At 50.0% G+C, this 18,925-nt stretch overlaps 1 protein-coding gene across 2 annotated transcripts; it reads right to left on the reverse strand.

Annotated features, from left to right (window-relative positions):
* Positions 1-6,540: 6,540 nt before the first annotated feature.
* Znf334 (zinc finger protein 334) lies at positions 6,541-18,925 on the reverse strand. 2 transcript variants are annotated; one of them, XM_052184290.1, is made up of 5 exons: positions 18,683-18,925; positions 17,619-17,676; positions 12,525-12,651; positions 11,831-11,923; positions 6,541-11,145 (listed from the first exon to the last, which is right to left on the reverse strand). In XM_052184290.1, the coding sequence occupies exons 2-5, from the start codon at positions 17,631-17,633 to the stop codon at positions 9,311-9,313; spliced, it is 2,070 nt and encodes a 689-aa protein (XP_052040250.1). In that variant the 5' UTR covers positions 17,634-17,676; positions 18,683-18,925; the 3' UTR covers positions 6,541-9,310. The 2 variants fall into 2 exon arrangements, with proteins under 2 accessions (XP_052040250.1, XP_052040249.1); XM_052184289.1 differs by having other exon boundaries at positions 18,630-18,925.

Genomic DNA, 18,925 nt, shown 5'->3' on the forward strand with positions numbered 1-18,925 from the left:
CTCAATTGGTTCTTGATCTGTCAGTAAAGAAGCCATGGGCCAATTGCTGGGAGAAAGGAATAGGCGGGACTTCCTGTTCCTCACAGGCGAGGGACAGAGGCAGGAGAGGAAGGGAGAGTTTGCCGTGCTTCAGAGAAAAAAAAGCCAGGCAGCCATGTGAGATCTGGGGCAGAGTGGCCAGAGGACACCTCAACACTTGGGCGGTTGGGGGTGTCTAGCTGGGACTAGATGTAACTGAGCAGCTGAAACTGAGGGCAGGTGGAGAGGTGTGTGGAGCTGAAAGTATTGATGAGGGCTCCTCCAGGTGGAGATAAGTAGCGTCCAGCAACTGTGCCAGAAAGGCAAGTTGAAAATGAACAACTGTGCGCATCTGGTTTTTTCCCCATGGATTCACGGGAAGCTGGATGGGGGCTGGTAGAGTGACCTGTTTCCGGAGCTTAGGCGGGGTAGCAAAGACTCCATGCAACCCTGGGGACCAAATGTTCCAATGCTGGAGAATGTGAGGAACATTTGTCATTGAAACCATCACAGTGTCATACATGTGTGTCCATGTGTTCATGCTGTCTTCCTCTGTCACTTCGCCACATTATTATTATTGCTGTTGTTGTTGTTGTTATCATTGGACAGGGTCTTTCAGCTGAACCTGGAGCTCAGTGGTTGGCTAGACTAAATGGCCCGTGAGCTCTAGGGATGGATCCACCTGTCTCCATCCCCTCTCACCCTCCCAGTGTTCTTGGTTTTTATGTGACTGCTGGGGATTTTAACTCAGGTTCCCATGCTTTCTGGCCATATACATTTTCCCAGACCTCCAATAAAATATATGCTATAAAAGAATATAACTCCAGGTTGAAGAAATGGCTTAGTGGTTAAGGGATTTTTCTACTTTTGTGAAGGACTTGATTGACTCCCAGTACCCATGTCTGCCTCTAACTCCAGGTCCAGGGATTTGACCTCCTTAGATGCCTACACACAGGGTCAGACTTCCACATAGACACACGGGCACACTCATGACTAAAAGTAAAAATTAGAACTGGGTATGGTGGCACACACTTTTAATCCCAGCATTTAGGAGGCAGAGGCAGAGGCAGATGGCTCCCTTATGAGTTCAAGGCCAGCCAGGTCTACATAGTGAGTTCCAGGATAGTCAGGGTTACACAGTGAGATCTATTTCAAGTGAGACCAATTTCAAGAAACCACTCCTCTCCCCACAAAAAGAATATGGCAAAAGGTCTGAAGAGGTGGCTCTTCCAGAAGACCCAGCACCCGCATGGCAGTGTGTAACTCCAGCCCCAGGGCATTCAGTGCCCTCTTCTGGCCTCTGTGGTCACAGGCACATCCCTAGTACACAGGCATACTTGCAGGCAAAACACTCACACCCATAAAGTAAAATAAAATAAAGTATGAAGTCTTTAAAAATAAAGAAGATAAGAGACTTTTTTTTTATCATCTGCCCTTCCTAGGATTTGAAAGTAAATGTTAAATACCAAGTACAGGTACAAAAATCAAACCAAAACCAATTCTTTTAAAAAAAAAAAAAACTCATCCGTAACAGTACAAAAATCTCTGAACAGACTTTATTTATAAAAGTATATAAAAATTCCTGACCTCCATTCCTTAGCACTGACCTGGTGTGCCCAGGCACAGTTGGCCACACTCAGTGGCTGCAGTTGGCATTCTCCATAGAGGGCGTCACTCTAACGTGGCCTCCTGATTTTCCCAGTGTTCACATGATGTATTTAGTGTTCGCCACTAAATTAACTGCACAGTGCATTACGGTGCTTGTTGAAGTGTCTTTGTTGTGCATTATAGCATCTAATTTCCACTTCAAAGTAATTGGTCTCCATAAGTCTTTTTTTTTTAGGCCCCTAAAAGCACTATCACTTAATGACTTTGGATGAAGCTGATGTAGTAATTAAGTGATTTACGATTTTAGTAAAAGTGAACGTTAAAATGATTAACCAAGTTACTAAATTACTCAAAATGTTCTAAAAACCCTGTCGACAGTGGATTTCTCGACAGGATGGTAGTGTTCACGTTAAATGGGCGCATTTTTGGCTCAGCCAAGCTCAGTGACACGCACTAAGCTCGCAATTAGCACTCCTTGTCACTCGTGTACTATGGTTCTGCGCACCTTCAAGGAGCTGAGAAGACTTGTACCGAGCTGGAATTCATATCCCAGTGAAAGACATGGACGGCCATTATGTCATTGCTGTCATTTCCAGACAGTACACTGTATTCCTGGGCGCTGGGCGGCACCGTCCTCCAACACTGTATTCCTGGGCGCTAAGCAGCACTGCTGACCAACTTTTCTGCGGCACCATTTCAATGTGCGGATACAAATGATTGGAAGTCAAGGAGCATGCGCACCGTGACCGTCAATGTTGACTGTCAACTCAACTCGACACAACCCAGAATCACCGTGCCGATGGGCCTGGGAGGAGTCTCCTAACTGGTTTCCTGCAGTGGGGCACCCACCCTAGATGCAGGTGGTACTGTTTCCGTGGCTGGGCCCTAGACTGGACAAAAAGGAGAGAAGGTGCTGGGCAGTGAGCCTACATCCGCCCCCACCCCCCACCCCACCCCCATCCCTCACTCCCATCCCCCACCCCACCCCCACCCCCACCTCCCACTCCCACCCCCCCCACCCCTTGCTTTCTGCGTCCATACCGTGCATACCATGTGGCCAGTTGCCTCAGGCTCTCGTGCCCTGACTTTGTGCTCGGACTGCACCTTGAACCATGAGCTGAAATAAAATATTTTCCCTTTAAGCTTTTGTCCAAGTATTTTTTTATCACAGAAACAAGAAGCCAAGACACAAACCGATGGCCGATATTTTACTTTTTATTGACAGAAGCAAGTTTATTTGCTGTATACAGATATGTGCCACATGATGATGCTTTGATGGACAGTGGGCCCATAGATTGTGTGATGGAGCGGGGAAAACTCCTATGCCCTCAGATTGTGGCTTGAGTATAAAACGTCCCCCATAGGCTAATGTGTCTGAACACTTGGTCTCCACCTGGAGGTGCTGTTTGGACAGGTTATAGAAGCCTTACTGGAGGAAGTGGGTTACTGTGGGCGGGCCTTGCAGTTTTATAGTACATCTTCTGACACCAAACCTTGGCTCTCTGCCATGGAGGACTATGCCCCTCTGGAACTGTAAGCCAAACCTTTTCTGCCTTAAGTTACTTTTAAAGGATACTTTCTTACAGCAAGGAGAAATAACTAAGTTGGACAGCACCTCTACTGTGCCTTTTCTGTAAAAATACATACAATCATTACAACTGCATACAGTACCCAGCACGGTGTCTCTGTCTGCTATAGCATTCTGTACTAGTTTGTAGCTTGTGATGCATAGCTTAGGTGTGCAGCAGGAGACACTCTCTGGGCTTCTGGAAGAATGGTCTCTGAGGACAAGCGGTCTCAGGAAACCAGCAATGGTACTCAGTCCTCAGCCCTCTCTCTGGAACATTCTGGGCTGAAGAAAGTGCTGCTGGAACAGCACTGAGGGGAACTTCGTGGGGGACTCAGGGCAATGCTACCTCCTGGCCTTCCCGTCTTCACTCTAACTTGGGTCAAGCTGTTCAGTGTCTTAGAGTGTGACACCACAGATGGTGTCACTTCCACGGAACACTCACATCATGTGCCTGACTTTGTCATTTGAAGCTCACATTCTTTTCCTGACTGCTCAGCCCGTAGATGTCACGCTGAGGCATGAGACACGGGCTCAGTCATATCATACCTTCCCCACAGTTGCCTATGGTCACACCTCTGTGTACACATACACATACACACACACATACACATACACATACACGTGGCAGGCAAGCCATAAGTCACAGCAGCTGCTGGGAAGAGGAAGAGGAAGAGAGGCAGCTGTGCCTTTGGAGTTAGGGTCAGCAATGGAAGCATGCAACCAGTTGTAGCTCTGCTGTTGACTGAATCTGGAATGACACAGGACCTGAGAGAGCTCAGACTCCAGCAGAGCATTGTTGACTGGGACATTCAACCCGATATCTGGTGGCCAGAGAGCCTTATAGACAATAGTCCCTGTGTGTGTGGTGTTCTGGAGGGTACATGGGCATCAGATGCAGCTTTTGAACACGTCACACTGGACCTGCTGTATAGGGGAAAGCCAAGCCTTTCCAAAGTGGTCCCACTGACTTCTCACAGTCCACAGACATATACTGTGGGCAAACAGTTGGTTAGGGGCGCTGTGCCCATGTTAGTCTAGAGAATGTCAGCTAAGCTGGCTTCCCGGTGAGGCAGGAAGATGAGAGCGCGAAGTGATTTCAATATGGGCTGACTGTGCGCAGTCAGTGGCCAGTGTCCGTGCACTCCTGCAAACAACAGGGCACTCTAAGGCATCACATAAAGACGACATTAGCTGAGGAAATAGAGACTTTCCTAAATATCTAAAGACTCCCCTTAGTAGGGGGCCATGAAAGATGGCTGGATTTATACACACAAACAACAGGGCAGAACTGAAAGCTGTCAGATCTGTCAATGGATAATTTCTAAAAACTCACCTCCTGCTCTAGGAGAACGATGCCTCACGGGCAGAATAGGAGCAATTACAACGCAGCCCACAAGCTCCACCCTGCGGATGAATCAGTGGGCAACACCGAATCTATCATTAAAGGGCTCCCCTGTGCACCAGACTCTAGCCCAACTCACTACCCCAAACAGAACTTCCTTCCATCCTTGTTATCTGGGAGGGGGAATCCTGCATTGGGAAGAAGTCTCTATCAGATTGACCTGTAGAGAATTTGAAGGAAACAAAACAAGCTTCATAGATAGCTGTGAAGCAAGGTTTTGGGAATATGGACACGAGGCTTGGTGGTCGGAGTGACCAGGCCTACTTGAGACTAGCCGTAACAAACATGGCTGCTCTTGAAAAAGATCCCCCTACCCCTCCTCTTGATAAGTTCTGAGAAGGAAATATGTCCGCCTAATCTCCTAGACCACCTAGTTCTTCCCCCTCTAAGGAACTTATCAGCTTGGCTCTCTCAAGGACTTTCCAAGGCCAGGTGCAGAGGGAGTAGAGGGAAGTTGACTGACTTGGCCAAGAACGGCCCCTTGAGCGAATTAACCTATGCCTGAAGAGATCCTTTGTCTTGTATTCCACCAATCACAGTCCCCAACCAGCCCTGTTGTTGGAGACTGCTCTCTGTCAAGTATAAAAAACACTTTCTTTGTGCTTTCTTTGTTTGGGGTTGTTGTTGCTGCCTCCCTTGACAGGCACAACCCCACACTCGTGGATCAATCAATCAATAAACCTCATGCTTTTGTAGCGATCTTTTGTCAAGCTGTGGTCTGTGGGATTGCACGCCTGAGCTGAGACCCTGGAGGGTTTTCTGAGTTACAACAAATTTTCTCGATGACTGTGTGGAGGAGCCCAGCCCACTAGGAGTGGAGTCATCCCCCTGCCGGTGGTCCTGGGCGGTATCAAAGAAGCAGGCTGACCAAGCCAGAAAGCAGTGCTCCTCCACGGCCTGCTCCAGCTCCTGCCTCCAGGCTCCCGCCCTGATTTACCACAGGTACAGACAGACTATAAGCCACAAGAGGAAGTGAGTCATTTCCTCCCCAAGCTGCTTTTGATCATGTTTTTATCACAGCAGCAGAAAGCAGACTAAGACACATGGCCTTCCTCAAGGGTTTCCTGTTGGCACATGAACATGCAGTCACCACAATCTTTACAGAAACCTTCATTTAGGGTGATGTGTAGAGATGACTTAGCACTGGTCTTTCAAAGGACCAGAGTTCAATTCCCAGCAACCACATGGCAGCTCACAAGTGTTCCAGTTCCAGAGGATATGCCGCCCTCTTACAGACACGCAGGCAGAACACCAATGCCCATAAAAATAAATTTAAAAAAAACCTCAGTACAAAAATATTACATTTATGCTGGATAGTAAGGGGCAGCACACACCTCAATCCCAGAACTTGGGAGGCAGATCTCCTGTGAGTTTGAGGCCAGCCTGGTCTACAGAGTGAGTTCCAGGACAGCCAGGGATATACAGAGCCATGTCTCAAAAGCAAAATAAAAATTACATTTCCTTGTGTATTTGGGGAAGAGGAGAGGCTGGCCAGTAAGGACGCATGTGCCAGAGTGCGTGGGACAAGAGGACAGCTTGCAGGGCCATGTGCCATGTGGGTCCCGGGATGTCAGGGCTTGGGGGCAGGTGATGTTACCCCACATCGTCCGGCAGCCGCTGAGATTCTTTATAGATGCAGTAAGACTCGCTGGTGAGGAGACTGGCCAGCCAGGCTGCAGATGCAGATACGGAGCCGGCTGTAGGCTGTACAGGGACGTCCGGCTGCAGCGCTTACCACCGTGCTGGAGGGGGATTTTGACAATATAGCTGCTTCTGGGTCATCGCTGATCCTGTAAGCAAGCCCACGCCCATACCCGTTCGCAATCCCAGTAACCTCACTGGTTTACTGAGCTGGACTTCGGTGCAATCATTACTTCAGTCTGGCCTAGTTTTCCTTCCTAGGCTGTGTTGCTTCTCCCCAGTAAGAGTCTCACACAACAGATATCTACTGTTATTTTAATCTGGTAAACATGGGGTAAGTTTTAGGGTACCAATAATGTCCCCCCAAGCCTCTAATACTTTCAATGTGACCTTATGAAGTAAGGCTCTTACAGATGTCAGTCAATATGAGGTCATGCTTGAATAAGGTGGGACCTTGGTCAGACATGTCCTGATAAAAGGTAAACATAGATGGATATCCACAGTGACGACAAATATGCGCGGTGAGGACGGACATGCGCGGTGAGGACAGATGCAAAGCCTTAAGTCAAGTTGCAGGAAGATCACACAGGAGAAGCAAGCCCAGCCAGTCTCCAGCGGTGAGCAGGGAGCGGCCCGCAGCATGGGGCCTGACTGGCTGTCTCGAGTCCGGTGAGATGAGACCCACTCTTCTGATCAGTGTGATGGTTTCCTGCAGCAGCTGTAGTTAGTTCCCAGACCCTACATGTCGCCGTTCCCTTCAGCTGCTTTTAAGGATTTTCTTCCATTTAATTGCTTTAGATTTTTTATGTTTTCAAGTTATTTTTTTTTAAAACAACTTTAAGAACTGCACTGCTATTGTATGCGTGCACGGGGCGACAGTCCACGTACGGTCTGAGGACAACTTTGCGGAGCGGGACCTCTCTGTCCATTTTTACACATGTCCCGGATTGCCGGCTTGCAGAACAGGCACCGTTACCAGCGGGGTCCTCTCACTAGACCTTCAAGTATCACTCTGGCGTGTCTTGTGACTTCTGTGTTTGCGGCTCACTGACCTTCCCTTTATGGACTTATATTCCCATCCCCCAGCATACAACACTCCCTTCTATACACCAGGTTAAATCCATAAAGGGGACGACTCAGTAGTCACAAGATTGTGATTTGTTGCATAACCAGCAGCAGGCAGAAGGCACAATTAGACAGCTAGGGTACAGCTCTTCAAAGAGTGGAATTTCCTCCACCAGATGCTCACCAGAGCCCTTTACAAGAGCCATGAGTCTTATAAAACCAAGCAAAGAAAAGTAAGTATAAGGAATGCATTTTGACACATGCGGTAAAAGCGCCCAAGAATCCTATCACTGAGTTTTAAAAACACTTTAAATCTTATTTATTTACCTATTTATTTGTGTGTGTGTGTGTGTGTGTGTGTGTGTGTATTTGTTGTGTGTGTACATGCCATATCACATTTGTGGAAGTCAGGGTAACCTGTAAGAAAATCAGTTCTATCCCATTATGTGGGGCCTAAGGATCGAACTCAGGCCGTCGAGCTTGCGGCAAGTTCCTTTGCTTGCTACTTCTTGTCAGGCCTCTATCAATTTTAAAAACAGATGATAAAGTTGTATTTGCAACAGCAACCAAATCTTTTAAGTAATTATTAAGATTTTCAGGAAAAGATTACTATTGATATATACATATCTTCCTGTTTCAGTATATATTAGTATATATCAGATATATGTGACTTCACAAATATGTATTTACCTTACTAAAGGATGTAAGATACAAACTGAATAAACAGGTATCCCGTTCATACTGGGATTTCTGATGGGTCTCAAACAAGGGGCAGCTTTTCCCACCCAGAAGCCCCCAACATCACAGGTGGAGGCAGCAGACAGGTCAGAGTGAGACTCATTTTCAAGACCAGGCTGGACCATACAATCTACTCTGGCCACGCCCAGGGCTGATTGCCATCTTAATCCAGGCAAGGCCAGATAAGATATCTAATGGCCCTTCTTTGTTTTGTCAATGAAATAAACTCACTTCATTGTCCTAGGAAAAGCACAGCACAGGGAGAGCAGGGCTGGGTTTGTGGCAGATTCCACGTGTGGCTGGCTACCAGGACTTGACATTAACCCACCACGAATGGCAGGTGTTCTGGCTAAGTGCACACATCTACACTATGTGATTCTATTTGGCACCATGGTGATGTTTTCTCAGAAGCGGACAGGTAAATTCTAAATCATACCCCTATGGACATGTTCATTAAAAATTAAAAAAATCAAGATATTTTTGAAAACACTGACATAATCAAACCACTAACAGAACAGAGGTATTTAAAATACAAACAACACAGACACTGTTTTGACTCAAAACACTCCCCAAACCCTCTTCACTCTTCAAATCTGCCTTATTCATTTTTGGTTTTGCTGTGGTAACTGCAGTCGACGTTTTCTTGGCTTACATGGAAGTTCAAGGAGGCACTTAGAAGCGAGCTCGTGCCTCTCATTAGAAAACTCCAATGCCTCGGCTTTGGCCAACGCTCACGGGTGCGTGGGAGTCACCACAGGTAGGCACGTGAGTGGTGCATCGTCCGACTCACCTTTGCAGATAAGGGGCTTAGGGCCTGTCACTAGACAGCAGGGACAGGGGCCAAACAGGCTGTGTAGTCTGAGCTGTTAACACTGTAAACACATCAGCAGACGCTACTCAGTTACCACAGGGACAACTGGTAATGATCTGGAATCAGCACTGGTTCTGCACATCCGGCAACATACGCTATGCAAATTAAGTGTGGAGGGCAATCAGGGAGGGATTAGGGTTTGTCCTGGGATTTGAAAGGGAGGCAGGCACACCTGGTGTAATGTCTGAAATGCCAATTGTCTTCATAGTTAACACTCAAAGTCTGAGGCCCATAAGACAAACTCTGTGTGTCACCCGTGTGAGGTCTCTGGAGATGAGACAGGGCTGACTTTGGCAGCAAAGTTTCCAATAGCTCCCTGTGCTGAGCAGGTCTTACACTGCAGTGTGTAATTCAGGATTTGGGCATTACGTAAACCATCTGTTGCCTTTACTGGAATTCACTTCTTGTGAGTCTTCTGATGTAAAAGGAAGTTTGATTTGTGACGAAACGATTTCGTACACAAGCTACATTCATAGGGTTTCTCCCCTGTGTGTATTTTCTGATGTTCCGTCAGAGTCCAGAGCCGGCGGTAGCTTTTCCCACACTCGTTGCAGGCATACGGCTTCTCTCCCGTGTGGATTCTCTTGTGCACCGTGAAGGCTGACTTGTGGCGGAAGGACTTGCCACAGTCTTTGCATTTGTGTGGCTTCTCCCCGGTGTGAGTCCGCTGGTGCTCGGTGAAGGAGACCTTCTGACAGAAGGTCTTGCCGCACTCTTGACACTCGTAGGGCCGCTCTCCCGTGTGTGTCTTCTGGTGGTGCCTGAGGGCCGACTTCCGGCAGTAGGTGCGCCCACACTCCTCACACTCGTAAGGCCTCTCCCAGATGGTTCTCTTGTGTGCGACGCGCCGTGAGCTCTTGTGGGCCGTCCGCTTGTGATCGTGACACTCGTGCAGGCTCTCCTTGGCGTCCGCTCGCTTCTGCTCGCCGCAGGTGGCCTTCGCGGTGGACGGGGCGGACGGGCGGCTCCACTTACTGAGCACGGCGTGCTTCTCTCCGGTGTGGGTTCGCTGGTGGATCGTGAGCGTCGACTTCAGGTAGAAGAGCTTCCCGCACTCGCTGCACTGGAAGGTCTTCTTGCCTCTGTGGATCACCTGATGCGCCACCAGGGCCGACTTGGTGCACAGGTACTTCCCGCACAGGCGGCACTTGTAGGGTTTCTCGCCGGTGTGGCTCCTCAGGTGCACGTTGAGCGCCGACTGACAGAAGAAGGTCTTGTCACACTCCTTACACTCGTAGGGCTTCTCCCCCGTGTGGATCCTCTGGTGCGCTGTGAGGGCGGACAGACAGAAGAAGGTCTTCCCACACTCCTTACACTCGTTGGGCTTCTCCCCGCGGTGAGTTCTTTGGTGCACGATGAGGTAGGACTTTTTGCCGAAGGCGTTCCCACACTCCTTGCATTTGTAAGGCTTCTCCCCGGTGTGCGACCGGAAGTGCTCGGCCAGGGCCGACTTCCGGAAGAAGGTCTTCCCGCACTCGTTGCACTCGAAGCACTTCTCCCCGCCGTGGATCCGCTGGTGCACGATGAGGGCCGACTTGTCGATGAAGGCTTTGCCGCACTCCTTGCACTTGTAAGGCCTCTCCCCGGTGTGAATGCGCTGGTGCCGCGTGAGGCTCGCCTTGATGCGGAAGGTCTTCCTGCAGTAGTTACAGGCGTAGGGCCGCTCGCCCGTGTGGATCCTCAGGTGCACGATCAGCGTGGACCTCTTGGAGAAGGTTTTCCGACACTCGGCACACTCGTTGCGCTTGCGATCGGGCTGCTCCTCGGGCCCTGCAGCGCTGGCGGCGGCGGCCTCCTGCTCGCCTTGCTCACCTTCCTCACGGTCAGAGGGCTGACTGACAGCCTGCGTGCCGTGTGGCTGAGCCACAGCCTCCGCTTGACTCTTGACGTCCCGAACAATGTCGTCGCTCCCCTTGTCCCACTTTGCCGCAGAGTGGCTTCTGTCGGCCTTCGTGTGCAGCGCCGGCTCCCCGCGCCCCTCCTGCTCGGCAGCCGCCTTCCTACCAGCTGGGCTTGGCATGGCGACGGTCTCTTCTGGATTCTTCTTTAAGCTGTTCCCACCCGGGTCGTATTTATGGAGCGTTTTCCCCGAGGAAACACTCTCCGTGTTGAGAACGGCCGTCTTCTCACACAGACTGGCTTTCTCTGGCATCGTTTTGTTATGGACAACTGAAAACTGCTTCAGATGTTTGTCTTGTGTCTTCTTGTCCTTCTCTAAGGGACCATCGTCTTCTGGAAGGAAGGAACAGAAGTGACATTAATATCTGAGTTCAGTGAACCTCTGACGATCAGTGAAAAGGCCTTGTGGGAGGCCAAGGCTTCAGCTGGCTTTCCGGTGTTAAAGAGATGAAGTGTAAATGTCTCCTGCTTTATGGAAACAAAACCACAGAGGAAGAGAGAGAGGAGGGCTCGGGGGACAAACATCTACACCAGCTGGCTAAGCCAGGGTGGAGACAGGAGAAAGTGGCAAAGAACGCAGGAGCCTTGGATCCCGATGGAGACAGGGACAGTCCCCAACAGCTCTCATGGTTGACAAGAGAAGGACCTGGCGTGAACAAAGCGGAATCCAGCAAGGCGGTGGGAACGTGAAGCAGGCTTCCGGAAGCCAGTGCTCAGAAGGGTCAGGAGGGAGGGGACAACTGGACATCTTTTCTGTGACAAGAATGCTGGCATTTATGCAAATGTAACGGAGTGGAAAGCTCTTGTGGGCAGCGAGGGGCACGGACTTGTGGCAGTAAGGAAGGCACCTGGTGGGCGCGTGCGGAAGGATGGAGGAACCAGTGCGCAGTGACGGACGGCACTTAGGTTCTGTGAGAGCTTAAAGCCAAATGTTTTTATATGCTCAGTTAGGTGAACAGATCATTTGAGGAGAACAGTTTAGTATCTATGAGAGCTGGTTTCCTCATCCATCACTCACCTGCGTGCTTCTGTCCTGACGAGTCTTTCACCACCCAGGGATCTTTTCCTTGCTCCAGTTTTAAGATCACCTCTGGTTTACTAACACGAAACCCTGCAAATAAGAAACAGGATGGAACTTGAGCCAAGCTTTGTGGACGTCAAGGACGAAAGGACGGGGAAACTGAACAATGGAGATGCCCTCTGATAGCTCAGCGGGGCCGGTGCAAGTTGGTGAAGAGCAGTGTGCATGCACGCACGCACGCACGCACGCACTCATGCACGCACGCACTCACACACGCACACACTCACGCACGCATGTGTATGCAAAGGGTCTTCATCTTTCTCCCATTACTCAAGGTGAGAGAATTCACTTCTATCCACCTTTGTATTCTCTGACACAGAAGAAAGGCTGCCCTGGCTGCTGGGTGGGGACTGCACCCACCCCCATGATGAGGCTGCCCTGGGTGCTGTGGGGGCTGCACCCACCCCCATGATGAGGCTGCCCTGGGTGCTGGGTGGGGGCTGCACCCACCCCCATGATGAGGCTGCCCTGGGTGCTGTGGGGGCTGCACCCACCCCCATGATGAGACTGCCCTGGGTGCTGGGTGGGGGCTGCACCCACCCCCATGATGAGGCTGCCCTGGCTGCTGGGTGGGGGCTGCACCCACCCCCATGATGAGGCTGCCCTGGGTGCTGGGTGGGGCTGCACTCACCCACTGCCATGAGGTTCCTGTAGTTCTCCAGCATCACATCCCTGTACAGGAGGCGCTGCGCGGGGCCCAGACATTGCCATTCCTCACGGGTGAAGTCCACGGTCAAGTCCTTGAAGGAGATTGATCTCTGAAAGAGCAAGTTTCATCTGAGACACTAGAACTGGGCAGCAGATGAGGGAGAACAGGAAACATGAGGTGAGCCCCGCAGGGCCAGTGTTTGGCTAGAGAGAGGCTTCAGGGGAAGAGAGAATAAACTGCTCACTATGAGTGAACGGCTTGTCTAAATGTGCAGGCCGTGTCCTGGGCCCGGGGTTACTGACTCGTGTGCTAAGGCTCCTGCTCTCCAGGGGCACCCAGGTGACAGGTGACACATGCAGGACTGCACCTCAGGCAGAACATACATGCGAGACAAAGGGCCACCACAAATGGTCCTGTTTCGTGTCATGAGACTTCTGTGAGGTGATGATTTTAGTCCTCATATAAGGTACATTTTACCACAGCATGTTCACTGAGAAATACACTTAGGAAACACACACACACACACACACACACACACACACACCCCGCCTCCCCGCCCCCACCCCGCTATGTGTTTACTTGGAAACTATGATGTAACTCTAGGTTGAGCACTGTGTTAATGCCGGCAACACTTCGTTGTTTGCTCCTGCTTCCTGCCAAGATAGGAACATGGCTGTAACCTGGGCTGCTGCCGCGTTCCTCACTGTCCACAGTGACCCCTAGAGCAGCAGGACAATGTACATTCTGGAGGTGACACTCGTGTGTGTGGGGTGGCAAGCCACTGCCTCTAGGCCCAATCCAGCCCCAGCGGCTCGATCTGGCAGGAGTAGGGTCCACACTTGGCCCAGGACCTTTTCCATTCAGCAAACTGCTGCATTTAGAGCTGACAGAGATCTCGTGTCCAAACAAGACCGACAACAGCTACCATACGATCTCCCAGAGAAAGCTTGCTGCTCCCTACTTGAAAACATGGGAAACAGCTAAAAGGTCCAATCCAGAGGGAAGAACATCAGGATGCCTTTCTCCAGGGAGCTTCAGTGGCAGAAGAGTTAACACTCTGTGAGGACCCTGAGGGACTGGCCACCGCTGGGCTGGAGACACCCTGTCGTCATCCTGGAGGAACAGACTGTCGTCGAGTGTGACCAGAGCTGGAGTACATCAACATTGTATGCACATGTTAGGAAGACAAAGAAGCGTCCCACACACTCATCAGCAGAGGAAGCGAAGGCATCCACCTGCAACACTGTGCTCGAAGCATCTGTGCAGAAGATGGACAAAGGCACCTGCCCTGGCAGGCGAGGCTTGGTTTTGGAGCTCAAGCGGGAGACTTGTCATGGGAATAGTGTCTGAAGGCAAAACACAGAAGTCTCTAGACCAGTGTGTAATGAGTTCTAGGCTGCATTGTGAGGGGAAGGCGAGATCTACAGTGTACCATTATGTAAGAAAGGAGACAGAGGAAAACACACAGGTAGCAATATCTGTGTAAAACCTACACAGGAAGGGCCCACCAGGAATGAATGAATGATCTTGTCACCTCTGGGAGGAGGACAGAAGGAGGGAGGAACAGCGAGGAGAAAGGGCAAATGTGCTGAGGGCAGAGTGTTTCCCCACACCTGTGTCTGTGCACAGGCCTGACTCACGCCTGAACCACAAATCAGATGCATGTCCCCACGCCTGGCTAGGTAAGTGAGCCGGCAGAGTGGAGGTCACAAGGCAGAGGCATTACAGGTGAGGAGTGCGCTCTAGAGGGTGGTGAGAGACAGAGGCTATCCCGGGACTGCATGAGGCCACGTGACAACCAACTGAAACACTGGACCCCTGGGCTGAAGACAGTTTGGCACAGCACTGCGGTCTGTACACTAACAGAACTGGACTGACGTCTTTCCCAAGATCTGATCATTGCATCCAGCACATCCAAGGGACGCAAGTGTGTACAAGAACAGCCTATGACTTCTGTTCTTACATTTGTCTGAATTCACTTCCGAAAACAGTCATAGTTAAGGGTGTGTCGCCCAGCTCTGCAGACGCCCATGAGCTCCCTGTGTGCTGGGCCACAGGCTCTTCCCCACACAAAGCTATCGCTCTTCCTCACACAAAGCTCTCGTCAGTCCCTGAGCCTGTCTCCCTCCTCTTGCCTCATGTCTACACAGAGGCCTTCAGGGTCGCCTACTGTCGCCTGGAAGCCATTCACTATCCATGCTAAATGTTCTCTACAAATCACTCCCTTCAGAACAAGCTTCCTGGTAATAAATAAACAGCACTTTATACTTTGTGATTATAACCCAGGCAGGATGCTGGGTACAAGAGCTCTGGACAACTAGAAAGAATGACGGCAAGGAACGTTAGAGAGAAAGGGGCAGCGAGTGATGGATGGGGAGCGCTGACTTGAGCCCTCTGCACACAGGACAGCGTCAGCTGCCCTGACAGCACACAGCCCACAGCAGAAGGGAGAGCATACTCCCTTTGGAAGACACTGAACAGTGCTCATGACAAACAAATGGAAAAAAAAACATACTCCAGTGATTCAGTCAACTTCAGTCAACAAAGAAAACCAAAAAGGAAGACGAAGAGCCTCACTGTAGGGGTTGGGGAGCAGAGAGGGCATGGGGAGGAAGGCCGATGGCCTCACGCAAACGTGTGGGGAGCCCCACAGGTAAACGTGCAGAAACAGAGGCAGCTGCATGGTTCCACAAACACCCTGCCTTGGGGATAAAGAGAAGGGACAGGAATGGGTTCTACAACACAGCAACTCCTGGCTGCGGTCTCAAAGAGCATGAAGAATTAGAAAGTATTTCAACAACAGGGAACAGGATCAAAGCAAACTTAGGGGCGTGGTCAGGAAGCAGAAGCGCAACACCACGCTTCTGCAGCGGGCTCAACACAGCTGACGCCTGCTTCCTGAGGCACAGCGCACAGCCGGGCACGCATGTCTGGCTGGTGCAGCTCAGTGAGATGACTCCTGGCGGAGGGACATCAGGCCAGGGATGGCAGATGTCCTACAGCGAATGGGACGGCCTTACGGAAAAGACGTGCCCCCAATCTTGTGTAACTTTCTAATGTCCTGGTCACATGATGGCAAATCTGTTTCTAACGATCTGAGCCTTGACTGGGTGTCAGCCCCAGGAAAGCCACTCTGAGCCCCACAAGGGCAGAGGCGCTGGCTTTTGCCAAGCTACAGGTGCAGCATCCGGTGCAGTGTTGGGTACACAGCACAGTGATTGACACGTAGCTGTTAATTGAACGCTCTGGAGGGGCAGGAATGAAAGAAAAGCAGGAAAGGTCAGGAAGTAACCAGCCTTGTACGTCAAACCAAGGATGCTGGACTTTTATCCTGTGCTAGCGTGGATCTGCTCGGGCAGTGCGGCACCGAGACATTACAGATGGGTATTGCTAGCAAGACAAGCAAGTGTGAACAACACACTTAAGAAAGATGTGGATAGACCATGGGGAAATCTATGACAATTCCAAAGACGGGAACTAGGCCTAGAAGGGATGTACAAACTGATTCCCATGAGATCTTCACAAGGCTTGACAACTGCCTGTGACTGGAAACAAGGAACAGGAGGACTGGACACACACCACATTTTCTTTTTCTCCCCCTCCTCCTTTAGGAGACAGTTTCACACTGTAGCCCAGGTTGGCCTCAACTCATGGCAACTCTCCTGCATTAGCTTCCTGAGTCTTGGAGCTGTAGGCCTCAGTCATCACACCTGGCTTTGGGCTTCATGGTCTTTCCAGCTTGGGGAAGGTGTAGCAACATCGGCAGGGAACAATCCAAACAGACAGAGGTGGGGACGTTATTTCTGTTCTGCACTGGAGGACTCCAAGTGCCTTTTGCAGAGCCCTTGCAGAGAAGTACTGCAAGAATCACACCCTGAGATTCTTACAGACCAGGAAGATTTCGGAGGGGGGGGGGGTCAGAGGGTTCGAGTTAAAACTCTAGATGACACAGAGGGAAGCAGAGAGAATGGAGTAAGCATGTAATGTTGGAGGCAGAGGCGGGTAGCAGTGGGTGTAAGAGGGGAAGTGATTCGCGAGTTAGAGAGAGAGGTATGAACACGGTCAGAGCTACCGTCTGGGGAGAGACGGTCACACTGTAAGGGCAACAAGGAGTTTTGTGAAGCATGGAGTAGAAATACTAAGTTTGAAAATAGGTGAATGGTCACTGATTTTGGACACAACATGGGTAGTAGATGTGGAGTGAGTTGACATTAGAGAAACAAGCGAAATAGTTGTACCATAGGATCGAAAATCCGATTGTGCCCTGGAATGCCTGTTTTAAAAGTAGAGCTGAAACACTCAGAAGGCTGAAGGAGAATTATCAGCGTGAGCCTGTCTCCACTTTACAGTCACACACACATACACACACACACACACACACACACACACACACACACACACACACACACTTTCCAGAAAAGGCACTAAAGATAAAAAGAAATAGCAACAGGGACCATTTGAGGCATGTGCAGCCCACTGATTGCAGGTTTTTTCGTTACACTATAGAGAGTGATCGGAGGGCTGTCTACACCTCTGAAAATAGATTAGACATCTGTAACTACGAGGCCCTGCCAAGCTGTAAGTCACAGGGAATCCACAGCTGTTGTTGGTAAAGGTGATTTTGCATCATCTGCTCACAGATTCTCTAAGAACATGTTTATAAATAAACGATTTAAAAACCATGGTAACAGCCTACCTCTTACTATGTGGGTCTTTGCCATACAACCTGAATAAGCCTGCAGGATGTATACTCTCTGCGGACTTATTCATTCATTTGTTTATCTTTTTTTTCAACACAGGGTTCTCTGTGTAGCCCTGGCTGCCCTGGAACTTTCTATGCAGACTAGGCTGGCTTCTAACTCAGAGATGTTCCAAGTGCTGGGATTAAAGGCGTGTGTCACCACATCTGGCAATACCTTCTATTTATTGAGGTTAACTTTTCTGGTATTGATCTGTTTCCCTTACTTTCCCTGAGGCTGACTTTTTACATATTCTACTATTTCATCTGGATGTATACACTGCCAATCTATGAACATCCACTGCCAAAGGTGGGCAGCGAATCCCTCAGTGACTTACCTGGGTACTGTCCATTTTCAGGCGTTCTCAAGAAAGTCCAGAAATGGTGATCAAAGGGCTGGGTGGGAAAAAAATTTGTGATCAGCAGACTGGGTAGCAGCTCTGACAGCAACTCACAGACACGCCCTGGAAGGAAAGGACCCTTCAACCTGTGTCATACAGAAAACACTGCTGAAGGAAGGCCCACGGGCAGTTCTGAATGGACCAAACAAAGCTTTTCTTACTGTGTGAATGGAAACAAAGGTGTGAACTGAATTACTGTCTTACTTACGCCTCCTTAAAAAGCAAACAACACTTTGGAGGTCATATTAGATCATATCAATAAGCTTTAGTATATATAAAGCCTGAGACAGCAGGCCAACAACTCTAAGATTCTATCTCTCTATCTATCTATCTATCTATCTATCTATCTGTCATCTATTTTTTGTGTGTCAATTAACTATTTTCCTACTAATGCATTCAGCAGATGAAATCAGAAAACCCACACAGATGGAGTGAGAGTTTTAAGATGCTTATCACTCTGCTCCCCTCCCCCAACCTTAACTGCAGTTTCATGAGAGGGAGGCCTCTGCTTCAGTGTAGCAGAGGACAAAGCCCGGGCCTTCGAATCAACACCCCAGAATTCAATTCTTGGTTCTGTCACTAGCAAACTACCTAAATGGTCAAAATAGCTGCCTTCCTCACTTGTGAAAAAGTTCAAATATCTCAAAAAAAAAAAACCACCCCCAAAAACCTTTTCTGTAGATACATTTGGTTCATTCTTCTATATAAAGGAAACCAATACACCCCAGGATGGTGATGAACATGGTTTGTGCAACTCTGGCGAAACAGAATGGAGACTCTAAGGAACGACGCATTTGTTCGAAGTGATGCAGAGACCGTTTTCTCAGCCATGGCTGGCATCCCTTCCCTCCCAAACGAAAGAGCCGCCAATGAAACGCCATCCTCCCCAATCTGAACCCGCTCATTCCCTCAATCGCAGCTCAACCCTTAAGCAGCCCGAAGCTTTACCCAGCCAAGAGCATCCGCGGGACTGCTGGGATCCGATATTTGCACGCACACACCTCTCTCCTTCCCAGGCTTCCCGCCCGGAGGCCTGCAGCCCCGGGACCCCCGGTAGCCTCGCCCGACCCCTGGACACGCGCGAGCCTCCGCGGGCCCCAGGAAGGCGCTGGTCTTTCTGATCCTGCCCGGGAGTCGTCACCCGGTATTCCTCCGGCTCGGGGAAAACTTCGCTTCTTTTGTAGCTCCCAGAAGGCCCCAGGCAACCGTGGCGCACAGAGGCCCCTCGAGCCTCGCCTGGAAAT

The sequence above is a fragment of the Apodemus sylvaticus genome, chromosome 5, assembly GCF_947179515.1.
Source record: "Apodemus sylvaticus chromosome 5, mApoSyl1.1, whole genome shotgun sequence".
Taxonomy (NCBI): domain Eukaryota; kingdom Metazoa; phylum Chordata; class Mammalia; order Rodentia; family Muridae; genus Apodemus; species Apodemus sylvaticus.